Here is a 12,163-nt window from a genome sequence, read left to right as displayed (position 1 = left end):
ACCCTCCTTCGCATATCTCTCTGTGCCATGTGTCTCTAGCCTCTGTCGCCCCTTCATGTTTTCTATAGCTGCCCCTGGCCATTCAGCCCTGCCCTTCTTTAGGTGGGAAGGGAACCTGGAACTTGCCCTTTTAATGGCAATTCCTCTGTTACAGTAGCATCCCAGTACAGTAGTACCCATGTTGCTCACAGGCTTGGCCCCTACTCCAGTCTTTTTCTATCACCAGTCCTTTTTTCAAACATGCATGACTACACTGAGAGTTTCTTACTAGGAAGATTGTCAGTGCTACCACATTAAGGAATAACTGGAATGAGTGTTAACTGGAGAGCGTTGGAGAAGAGTGCTTCATGTTTCTCAATACTAACACCAAGGAAGAAAATGTCGGCATCTGTGCTTGGCAGTTCATGTAGTGTATTGTAGAATAGGAGATACAAGAATCCGACTAGTTTTCCGTGGAAGAGCTGTTAACAACAAGAATTGCGTGGTGAGGGATCTGCACACGACTCTTATGTATGTCTGTCTGATCAAGTACAAAGGGAATTTTGTCTCTGCAGCCTAATCCCTATAGTGTGACCCCATCAGCTCCTTTCCCAAATAGAGTTCATCCATCACACACACTTATAAGTAGAAAGTATATCGTAATCTTTTTTAAATGCCTTCCTTTTTGCTATGAGATGTTTAGACTTGCTTGTCCCTCTGCTTTGAACAAAACAATGTGGGCTTCTACTGTGTCAGTGTTCTCCTCCTTTGCGGGAGAAGGCTCTGTGCTCATGGAAGATGATGAGGGGGATACAGGGAAGAGACTGAGTAGGCTCTTCTCAAGCCCTAGCTCCCGCCCTCTCCCTCCCTACCAGGACATTTGTTGGAACAATGAGACACTTTATTTTCCAAATGTAATCTTTTGTACAATGGTGCCCAGCAGTTAAATTCTTAAGGAAGGAATTCTGTCCCTTTTTCTATCTAGAAGTATGACAAAAACCCTACGGCCACCTTCCTCTGAAAGCAAATTTATAACTGAATGGAGAATGGTAAGGAGCATTTTAGTTTTGGTTTTTGCCTTCTTCAGAAGGGATAATGTGTGGTCATATATATGCTTTTCCAGAAGTGAAGTAGGTCCACAGTGCTCCACTCATACATACAGACTTGATGAATTTTATGTATCCTATTTGTTGGCGCGAATTGGGAATTTGTAATTATTGAAGGTAATGTAAGAAATTAGGTATTCTCATCAGCCAATCAAATATTTGTAGCTGTAACTTAACCCTGTCTTGTACTCCATTGTAGTATAAATGAATCACTGAATTACTTCCGTGTACAAGGGAAATTGCCTATATGTACTTGATTTTGAACCAAAGGGGCCCATACATTAAAGGAATTGCAGTTGAAACTTTCCACAGAGAAACCATAACTCTTTAAGGAAGCTTGGAAATAATCCTAGGATTGATTTAACTTCTCACAAAGCTTTTTAAATTACTTACATCCTTTTTTTTTTTAATTTCAGATTCAGCCCTATGAAAAGATAAAGGCCAGGGGCCTACCTGATAATATATCTTCTGTATTGAACAAGCTGGTAGTGGTGAAACTCAATGGTGGTTTGGGAACCAGCATGGGCTGCAAAGGTCCCAAAAGTCTGATTGGTGTGAGGAATGAGAATACCTTTTTGGATCTGACTGTTCAGCAAATTGAAGTGAGTAACATTTAGTTTTTCTCAACACTTGTTTATAGGTTATTAAAAATGTTACCTTATAAAATAACATGTGGATTTGAACCAATCAACTGTCTCTAGTTTATTAGTACATAAAATATAAAAAAAGTTTGCTGTTCCTAAGGGTAAATCCTTGGGTCATGTTAAAGTTTCTGATCTTTAAATGACATTTGTAGTTGCTAATATCTCTGGATATATTTGGATTCTTCTTTGTCCCAACTACTCCGCCTTCCTTTCTTTTTAGTGGCAGCCTTCATCACAGTTGGGATGATCTAGTCTTATTAACCCCTTTTGAGAGGCTGGTGAGAATTAAATATACCTGGTTGTATGTGTGGATACGAAGAACTGTTCTTGACTTTTCCCTTATGATGAAATCAATAATGAAAGATCATAAACTCTTCAGGAGCAGTGGCCCTGTCTTTTTCTTTTCTTTCTTTTTGTATTTACAAGTTAATTCTTTTTTAAAGATTTATTTATTTATACAAGAACTGGGGTACAGGCCAGATGTGAAAGAACATGAGAGGACTCACCAGAGACAGAGTGGGGAACAGAACAGGCAGACTGACTGAAACACACTGCTGAGGGGAGTAGCGGGCGAGACAGGAGAGGTCTGCTCGCCATGTGGGTTGCTCCGAGGCCGGTGGGGATCGAACCGGCACTGCAGAGGCTGCGGACAGCATCACAGCACTGTGCTCAACTGCCTGCACCACCAGGGAGGCCCCTACAAGTTAATTTTGAAAAAATGACAATAGATTATTTTAGTCCTTCCCAAAGAATATAAACAGAATAATCACTAAGAAAACTATAGGGCAAATTTGGCCCTTTTTCATCCTTTATCTCTGGTGTCTAATACAGTACTGACAGTCACAACAATAACACTTAACTTTATCCAGCAGTCCTGTACACCAAGTATTACTCTGAGCTTTTTACATGAGTTGACTCATTTGTTTCTGGCAACAACTCTGTAAGATAAGTACTTTTATCTTCTCCATTATATATAGCTGAGAAACCAAAGTATAAAGAGGTTGAGTTACTTACCCAAGGTCCCTTAGCTAGTTGGTACAGCATCATACTTTGAACACAGTCCATTCTGTCTTCTGTGACCTTGTTTTGTTCCCAGTCTGTGTTGCGTCATAGCTCTTCCTATTGATTAAGATTTTACTTGGGTTCTGATTACAGTTTTTGACATTAATCCTGAGAATAGAGAGCCTTGTCTTTATGACATTTCCATTTTCATCTCCACATTCCTCTGGACACAGAGTAAATGCTTAGGCAGCACTTGCCACCCAGAAAGGACCCACTAAGGGTTACTATGACTGGGCACATAACTTCCAAGTCAGGCTGTGGGATGGGGGCAGGAGCTTCTCAGCTCTGCCACTGGACCTCAGATTAGCCATCTGTAAAATGCAGATAATAACAATTTCTCTCTTGTAGAGTTGTGATTTAATGAGCAAGTGCATGGTGAATTGCTTAGAAGAATGTCTGTTTATGCTAATTTATTTATTTCAAATCTATATTTCAAATCTGTATTTTTTGCTTTATGTAGATGAAGTTTTGGACATTTTATGATTAACTATTAAGAGTTAGTCTTATACTTTTAAGTAAAAGATATGCAAGTCTTGGTAATCTGATTGTCAATTTCCTCCCTAGCATTTGAACAAAACCTATAATACAGATGTTCCTCTTGTTCTAATGAACTCTTTCAATACGGATGAAGATACAAAGAAAATACTACAAAAGTACAATCATTGTCGTGTGAAAATCTACACTTTTAATCAAAGCAGGTACAAGGAGTAAAAAAACTTTCATCATGTTACTCCTGGGATAAAGAACAACTTTGTTTTGTTAAACAGAGCAGCATGTGCCAAAATCTAATGTTTGTGTTTAAAGGCTGAACATTTGTTAATACATATGTGATTGTTATAATCATTCTGTGATTCTGTAACTTCTAGTTCTTAAAAAGAAAATCTGCTTGGAATTCTGTTACATATACAGAATAATTGAGGATAGCTGAGGTTCCGGCTTTCTAAGGGCATATTTGGAATCCAGATGGGTCTTTGAAATCCTCCTGTAGGCTATAACATTAATAACCTTCTTTTCTATGGGAAGTTATCTCAACATTCTTAGTAGAGTTGGAGGAAAATCAACAAATTCTACTGAAAAATCATTTACTTTAGGGAAGAGGAGTGTAAGTAGAATTCAGATGATGAATGGTGATGAAGCTCAGGCGCCTTGGGAGAAAAGGCTTCCATGTCAGAATAGACACGACCTATATGAGCTTGTATAGAGGGCTAGTTCTGAAGTTGTACCACTAGTTGTATTTTTCTTTTAAACCTATTTTTCCATGGGCACTTTCTTATGCTGTAGGTGCTCTGCCTCTGTTTTCTGGTTGGTCTTTAGCCTGTTCTGTGCTAGCTCTTCTGTGCTCCTACACATGTTCTCATGAGTGATAGGCAGCAAATGTCCCTGAGCATTAGCCTGCTGCTAGTTTCTTGGGAAAGAAAGAGCACCACCGTCTGTAGGGATGCACACCTTTTCCTAAATAGGTTTTTAAGGGGAAAAAACCAAACCCCAAACCAAATAAATCTGAGAAAATTTACTTAATATATTCCTCTTCTTGCAGAGCCATAAAACATACTAACATCTTAAAATATGAGGTGTTTTCCCATATACATGACCATGGAAAACTCTCATTTGCAGTAAATACCACTATCTAGAAAACAGATTTTTGGCAATATAGATGAGAGATTTTCTTAAATGGATTTACATATGACTAAGTAACTTACTATTGAAAGGCTGAAAAGGAGAAGAATTTTATTTAATTTTAAGTATATTGTTTTACTTGAAGGTCTGAGATACTCTCCAGAGTTGATGTTGAAAATAACTGGGGTTTTTTGTTGTTTTTTTTAAGGTACCCAAGGATTAATAAAGAATCTTTACTGCCAGTAGCAAAGGATGTATCTTACTCAGGGGAGAATACAGAAGCTTGGTACCCCCCAGGTCATGGTGATATTTATGCCAGTTTCTACAATTCTGGTTTGCTTGACACATTTATAGGAGAAGGCAAAGAGTATATTTTTGTGTCTAACATCGATAATCTGGGTGCCACCGTGGATCTTTATATTCTTAATCATCTAATGAACTCACCCAATGGAAAACGCTGTGAATTTGTCATGGAAGTCACAAATAAAACACGTGCAGATGTAAAGGTAAATAAATACTGAGAAGGAAGCAGTTTGGAGATAAACATCTTTACAGTCATTCATGTTATATAGTTCAGACACTTGTATTGAAAAGTTTCTATGTTAAGCAGACACATCTATCCACTTAATGACATCATATAAGATGGAGTGGGATAGTGTTCTATAGAGTACCTTAGCTTCCATTGGCTATAAGTGTGTACATAAATTCAGATTTACTAGTATTAAAAATCTTTATTTTTTAAAATAATCCATATGGGTAATTTTAACTGAATACACTTCCACATGTAGTTATGAACTAAATCTGAAGCATGTGAAAACATTGTGAAGTTTGGTCAAACCTTAATATTCTTCTAGTTTGTTACTTAAATGTTTTTATTTCACTGCCCAACTCATGGAATTTTCTGTATTTTTTAATCACTGTAATATCTCTGCAGTGCAAAAAAAGTGTCAGTTGTTTGGTGCAAAGCAAAAATTTATTTTTTTTAATCTTGCATGTTTTATGGTGATGACATTTGGTACACAAGATTTTACAACCTACCCATGGAAAGTAAGAGCAGTAGGGTGTGTAATACTAAAGTGGTTAGTTCCTGGGCTGGGTTCTCTGCAAATGTCCCCTTCACATGAATGATTGCCCCCCCGCCCTCCACTGCCATGGCCTTGTGCCTATAAGAACATCTTCAGGCTGAGGCTACTCAGGAGCCACTTCTTGTCCACTGTGCCTTTGTCTTCTGTCCACTGTGCCTGTTCTCCCTTTGTCCTACTGCCAGTCAGAGGGGGTCTAAGAGGGAAGACTGGTGGTGAAAGTATGCTGTTTCTCACTCCCACTGCTTTTGTATTATGGACAAGAGGGTGGATAGGCAGCAGAAAGCCATAGACAACCTGAATTATTCTTTTCTTTGGTTCTACCTTCAAACATTCATTGCCAATGCTTATTTCTGGAGGATTTCATCTTTAGTTTCTTTTCTTTTAACTTTCACAGACTACAAACTATGTGGTATGGTTGTGATTGGGAGAAGTTGGGGGCACACATTCACTCTTTCATACTTTTCTAGGGTGGGACACTCACTCAGTATGAAGGCAAACTGAGATTGGTGGAAATTGCTCAAGTGCCAAAAGCACATGTGGATGAGTTCAAGTCTGTATCAAAATTCAAAATATTCAACACAAACAATCTATGGATCTCTCTTGCAGCAGTTAAAAGACTGCAGGAGCAGAATGCTATCGACATGGAAATCATTGTTAATCCAAAGGTAAGCCAAAGTTTTGGCCCATTTGACTCCCTTGTTCCTAAGATCATAGTAGGCTATACACAGACCCACTGCCCACTCCAGCCAGTCTACTCTGTTGGTTTCTCCTTTTTGCCTATTCAGATTCTCCAGGTTTTAGCCCTGTTTGTCAGAAGACTCTTTAGTATGCCAACCACGGTGCCCTTACTTGACCCTGGGCTGTGGCAGAGGCAAGAGGACTGAATAGAAAAGTAAAAGAATATCTCAGTCTTAGTTATAGGCACTTTGCATGAATTTTCAGAATCTTTGGTTTTTTTATTGTAAAATAGAAATATTACTGAGCAAAAGAGTTATGATACTGAATAAAGTTCAAGCGCCTGGCATATGACAGGTGCTTGATAAATGTTAGATTTCAAAATTGTTTTTTCCTTCAATAGATCTGAAACCACTCCCCAAACATTAACCAGCCCATATGGAATTAAGTTGTATGTACCTAAAACCTGTTTCTCTCTCCCCCCTCATCCCTTTCCTGTAGACTTTGGACGGAGGCCTGAATGTCATTCAGTTAGAAACTGCTGTTGGAGCCGCCATTAAAAGTTTTGAGAACTCTCTAGGTATTAATGTTCCTAGGAGCCGTTTTCTGCCTGTCAAAACCACATCAGATCTTTTACTTGTGATGTCAAACCTCTACAGCCTTAATGCAGGATCTCTGACAATGAGTGAAAAACGGGAATTTCCTACAGTGCCCTTAGTTAAATTAGGAAGTTCTTTTACAAAGGTATGTAATTATAAAGCTGTGATATATACATGAATTTGTATTTCTTAAGTGTGTAATTATAAAGAAATGATAGACATGTGAATTGGAGGCTAATTACAGCTCCACTACTAATCTTTGATGTCTTTTAATAGGGAATTGACCATGTAAGAAAAAGATGTGGCTCACTTTTGAAACCTGACTGTATAGGGAACAATGTTTACATCTGGGGATGTTTTATGTATTTTCTAAGACCAGCACTGCTTTCATCAGTGGAAGAATTTTCTGGTCTAACAAGTATTTATTGAGCCCCTTCCATGATCTGGGCTGTGTTTTAGATGCTATATTTTTAACAGTAAATTAAGCAGACTAAAATTCTTACCTTCAAGGATATCTTAGTGGGAAAAGACAGTAATATAAATAAATGAAATGTACAGTGTGCCAAGTGATATAAAATGGAAAATAAAACAAAAATAGGGAATGTGTAAGTGGGGTGGTAGAGGTGGTAGTGTAATTCTACATGGGGTGGCCAGTGAACGGCCTTACTGAGAAATTGAGTTCACCAGTTGGGCAGAAAGTGTTCCAGACAGAAGGCATGGCTAGTAAAACCCAACCCTAACATAGTAAGTGGAGTCCAAGTAACTTAGTCAAAATTCAGTGAAATGAATTTTGGGAGCCATTGTGGCTGGCTTGTAAGGTCCTACTAGCCATCCACTTCTACTTCTGGTCGTGGTTTAGTGCCATCTGGTGGGGATGTGTGTACTGCCTTACATATTAATGGGGGATGATTCTGGGTCCTACGACTGGGCTGAGACTTGTAAGACAGCATCAGGCATTTTAGGAATCTCCCTTTTCTGCGGTGCCTCTCTCATTAACCTGGTAGGCAAGGAAAATACTGGCATAGAAGTACCCATTGGCTTCATACAACCTGAGGTGGAATGGGCAATTGTTTTTCTACCCAGCGTCACTCTCCTTTCACTTCCTTCTCATTCTTCATAGCCTCTTCCACACCCTACAAGAGTTAAGAACTTTATCTGCCCCAATGTGAGGTGGCTGAGTAGGCCAATGGCTAGTTGCTCCGAGGAAGAACATTTTGGGGACATTAAAAAGCAGTGTGGCTGGAGCAGGTGAGGGGGTAGGGATAATTGATCAGAAAGCAGGTGAGGGGGCAGGGATAATTGATTATGCAGAACATTGTGAGTATTGGGAGTGGGGTTTTTTCCTGATAAGGAAGCTACCATTGGAGAGCTGTGAACGGAGATGAAAGTTATACCTATAGGATTTGCTGTTGGAAAAGACAGGAGGGAAAGTTAAGGAGAAAGGAGTAAGGCTATCTCAAAGTTTTAGGCCTGTGCACCAGAAAGCCTGGAATTGCCATTTATTATATTAAGATGAGGGAATGCTTGAATAGAGTAGGTTGGGGGGAGAAGGTTGGGAATTAAGTTTTGCAGGTACTCTACTTATTATTGTAGAAGTTGACTCTAGAGTCTGGAGCACAGAAAAAGATTCAGGTGAGATTGGTAATTTGAAAATTGTTAGTTTATACCTGGCTTGCAAACCCTTAAAGACCACCTGAGGAGTGAGTGGCACTCACTGGAAATCCAGAATGGAGCCCCTGAGGTACTCCAGTGTCTAGGGAGAAAAGGATGAGTTAGAAGATGTGGCAAAGATGACAGAGGAGTTGCAGGTGAGAAATTGGGTAGGAAACTATGAATGTGTCTGTCCTGAAAGGCAAAATGAAGAAAATGTTTCAAGAAAGAGGGAGTGATTATTTGTGTCAGGTGCTCTTGCCAGTTCAAGTAAGATGAATGAGAATTCACCATTAGGTTTGTCAATATAGAGATTTTGGAGCCTCACTGGATGGATTCACGAGAGAATAGAAATTAGAGATGTTGATATAGACAATTTATATAAGACTTGAGGTTTCTTTGCTTTTCAAAGATGGATTTATAGCATGTTTATACGTTGATGGGAATCAATGCAATCATGAGGGAAAAGGAGAATTCACTGCACAATTCTCTTGAACAAGCCATCAGAACAGTTGCCCTTAAATTGTAGTAGTAGGGACAGAATAATGAGCTAGGAGACAAGTGGTGGAAACCATTGGAAGTTTTCATAGTCTGTTATTCTCAGCAAAATAGTAAATGCCATATGGGAAAATTCCTAGAGCCTGAAATTAAATAATTTGTGCTGTTATCTTTCCAAAATATAATTTTCTTATTAAATCTCCTTATCCTACAAAGTCCAGCTCTGGTCTAGCTTGCTTTAAACCATAATGATCTTTCTTTTTCCAACTAACTCCAGATTATTTGAACTACACATCTGTCTCTTAGCATGTTGGTTGGTTATTTTTTCACTTTTAATTCATTTATTTTTGTCTGAAGTGCTTAGCAATATTGTAATCACTTGATTTTAGGGTCAGTGTTAATATCTCCTGGTCTCTCTGTATAGGATCTACCTATATGGTGCTAAATAGCTTTGTTTCATAAAGGCTCTGAGCTTGGCTATAAAATGTTTTTACAGTTCCATTATCTTGTGGGCCTCCCTGGTGGCACAGGGGTTAAATATCAGCGCTGTCAAGCTAGTGCCAGCCACTGCAGCATGAGTTCGATCCCTCGCCAGGGAGCTGACTCACATGGTGCAGCAGACTTCTTTTGTCTCAGCCTCTGTTCCCCTCAGCAGTATATTTCAGTAGATCTGCCTGTCTGCTCCCTAATCTGTCTCTGATTAATCCTCTCACCGCCCCCATACCTCTAGCCTAGATCCCAGTTCTTGCATGCATAAAAAAACTAAACCTCTCTAAAAAATTAACTTATTAATCTTTTTTCCCCCAAAGATTTATTAATCCACTTTTGAAACAATTTACATGTTTCTTTTTTCTTTTCAGGTTCAGGATTATCTAAGGAGATTTGAAAGTATACCAGATATGCTTGAATTGGATCACCTCACAGTTTCAGGAGATGTGACATTTGGCAAAAATGTTTCTTTAAAGGTATGCTATGATGAAAATTACAGTTATTACCACTTCACAAAACAGGTTTCATTTTAGTCCTTAATCTATGTTTATTTAAGTAATAGTTTTTAGTCTTTACCAGTTGTTTATACACATTTTTTAACAAGTAATTTACCATACTATTTAGGTTTAATACTGTCTTCCAGAGATATACAACACAGTTAAAATCAATTATAATTGTTGTATATAGGAATGTTGTGGAATATAGCATTCAAATGGAAAGAAAACACTAGTAATTGAACTACTACAATTTTATTGAAATATGACAGTTGTTAAAATAGCATTGGCTCTCACTCAAGATGACTATTTGGATATGAATGGAGAAAAAGACAACTTATTTATACTGGATGTAATCTATTTGTGTTAAAGTAATCTGTTATCAGTATAAAGATTATTTTTTCACATTACTGTAGTACTTGGGTACTCTGAGTATTAGTCCAGCCTAGCATAACAAAGAGGAAGGGCTATGGATATAAGTATTAAAGCATTAGAACCAAAGATCCAACAGTTTCTTTCTAATCAAGTATTTTTTTAAAAATCCATACCTAGATGTCATATGCCTCCTGTTAAAACTACTTAAATGAAGATCTTGGAAAAAAAAAAAAATATATATATATAAAACTTTATTGCCAATATGGCCTCATCTAAATAGTCTTACTTAAGACATGCAAAATATATCAGTAAACTGTTCTCTGTCTATATATATATATATATATAAAAACACCCAAACAGATATATATAAATATAAACCAAGCACCATTTGGTTTCTTTGAGAAGGCTGGTGACCTTGCAAGTAGTTCCTTGAAAGGACCAACCGTGCTGTGGCATTGGGTCCACTTCCTATTCTTGGTACCACCTCTGTCTGCTAAGGAAGCAAGGAATCTAGAACTGCTGCCAGGACTGTTACAGAAAGACCTATTGTTAACAGAAAGACGATTTCTTTAAGATATTCTTTGTTTTTCACTTTTTTTTTAACATTTTATTTTTTTTTTAAAGATTTATTTATTTATGCATACAAGAACTGGGGTACAGGCCAGAAGTGTGGAGGGTGAGAGGATTCACCAGAGACAGAGTGGGGAACAGAACAGGCAGACTGACTGAAATACACTGCTGAGGGAAGCAGCGGGCGAGTGAGCAGAGGTCTGCTACTCCATGTGGATCACCTCCCTGGTCGGGGATCCAACTCGTGCTGCAGTAGCCACGGATAGCTTCATAGTGGTGTGTCTTAACCCCTTGCGCCACCAGGGAGGCCCCTGTTTTTCACTTTTAATATTATTTATAATTACTTTGCTATAAATGGAATGCTACATAAACTTGATAAATATAATAAAATAAATTGTATCTCAGCTGCAGTTTCAAGTATACGCTTACCTTTTTTTCCCCACCCCCACTTAGGGAACAGTTATCATCATCGCAAACCATGGTGATAGAATTGACATCCCACCTGGAGCAGTATTAGAGAACAAGATTGTATCTGGGAATCTTCGTATATTGGACCACTGAAATGAAAAATACTGTGTGCACTTTATACTAATTTTGGGCTAGTTTCTTACAATGAAATGTTCTAAAATAGGCAGGTACTTTACTATGTTACTGTACCCTGCAGTGTTAATTTTTAAAATTTTCTGCAGTATGCTTTTAGTTTAAGAAAAGCACAGATGGAAGCAATATTTTTCTTCTTTGAAGAGGATCCTAAAAGTTCATCTTAAAGTGCAATATCGTTGAATCTTAAAACTGGGGCAACTCTGCTGGAAGATCTAACAGAGGCCTCGATGATGGTCACTTTGAATTGCTCATGTTTTCAAAAATAAAGCTGTGAAGCAGTACATGTGTACACTTATACCTTTCAATGCTAACTTTATGAAATGGTGAAATGAAATGGTTTACTTTTGCTAAAATTACTATATCAGTTGGAAGATTTGCTCTTGAAATATTTACTCATTGCCCAATTACCTAATAAATCCAGTTTTTGCATTTCTAAGAATCTTAACCATATCATTATTTTTATAGGAATTAAACTTGAAGCTATTCAGTACCTTTCATCTAATTCTAAAGCTGGGATGCCTGCCATGTTTTCCACAGACTCTCCATTTATTGAAACAAAGTGGTGTTTCTTTTCTAAGCTGAAGGGGATGGCATAGGCTGAGGTAGGGGGCATTTCTTTCACATCCTTTTTCTCTAGTATAGTGGGCGGGTTTATATCTTTATAAAAAGTTCTCTTTCTTTCACGTTTCATTTCTTGAGACTTGCTATTGTCTCTGA

At 38.0% G+C, this 12,163-nt stretch overlaps 1 protein-coding gene across 1 annotated transcript; it reads left to right on the top strand.

The window, feature by feature from the left end:
* Positions 1-968: 968 nt before the first annotated feature.
* On the top strand, positions 969-11,404 carry UGP2 (UDP-glucose pyrophosphorylase 2; the record flags this gene model as incomplete). The annotated part of the gene is made up of 8 exons (XM_084234850.1): positions 969-1,028; positions 1,502-1,687; positions 3,356-3,489; positions 4,617-4,914; positions 5,961-6,158; positions 6,670-6,912; positions 9,776-9,880; positions 11,297-11,404. The coding sequence occupies 8 exons, from the start codon at positions 969-971 to the stop codon at positions 11,402-11,404; spliced, it is 1,332 nt and encodes a 443-aa protein (XP_084090976.1).
* Positions 11,405-12,163: the final 759 nt, after the last annotated feature.

The sequence above is a fragment of the Talpa europaea genome (assembly GCF_964194135.1).
Source record: "Talpa europaea genome assembly, chromosome: 6".
In the NCBI taxonomy this organism is placed as follows: domain Eukaryota; kingdom Metazoa; phylum Chordata; class Mammalia; order Eulipotyphla; family Talpidae; genus Talpa; species Talpa europaea.
Note: the sequence above shows the minus strand (reverse complement) of the source record. Positions and strands in the feature narration are given on the sequence as shown.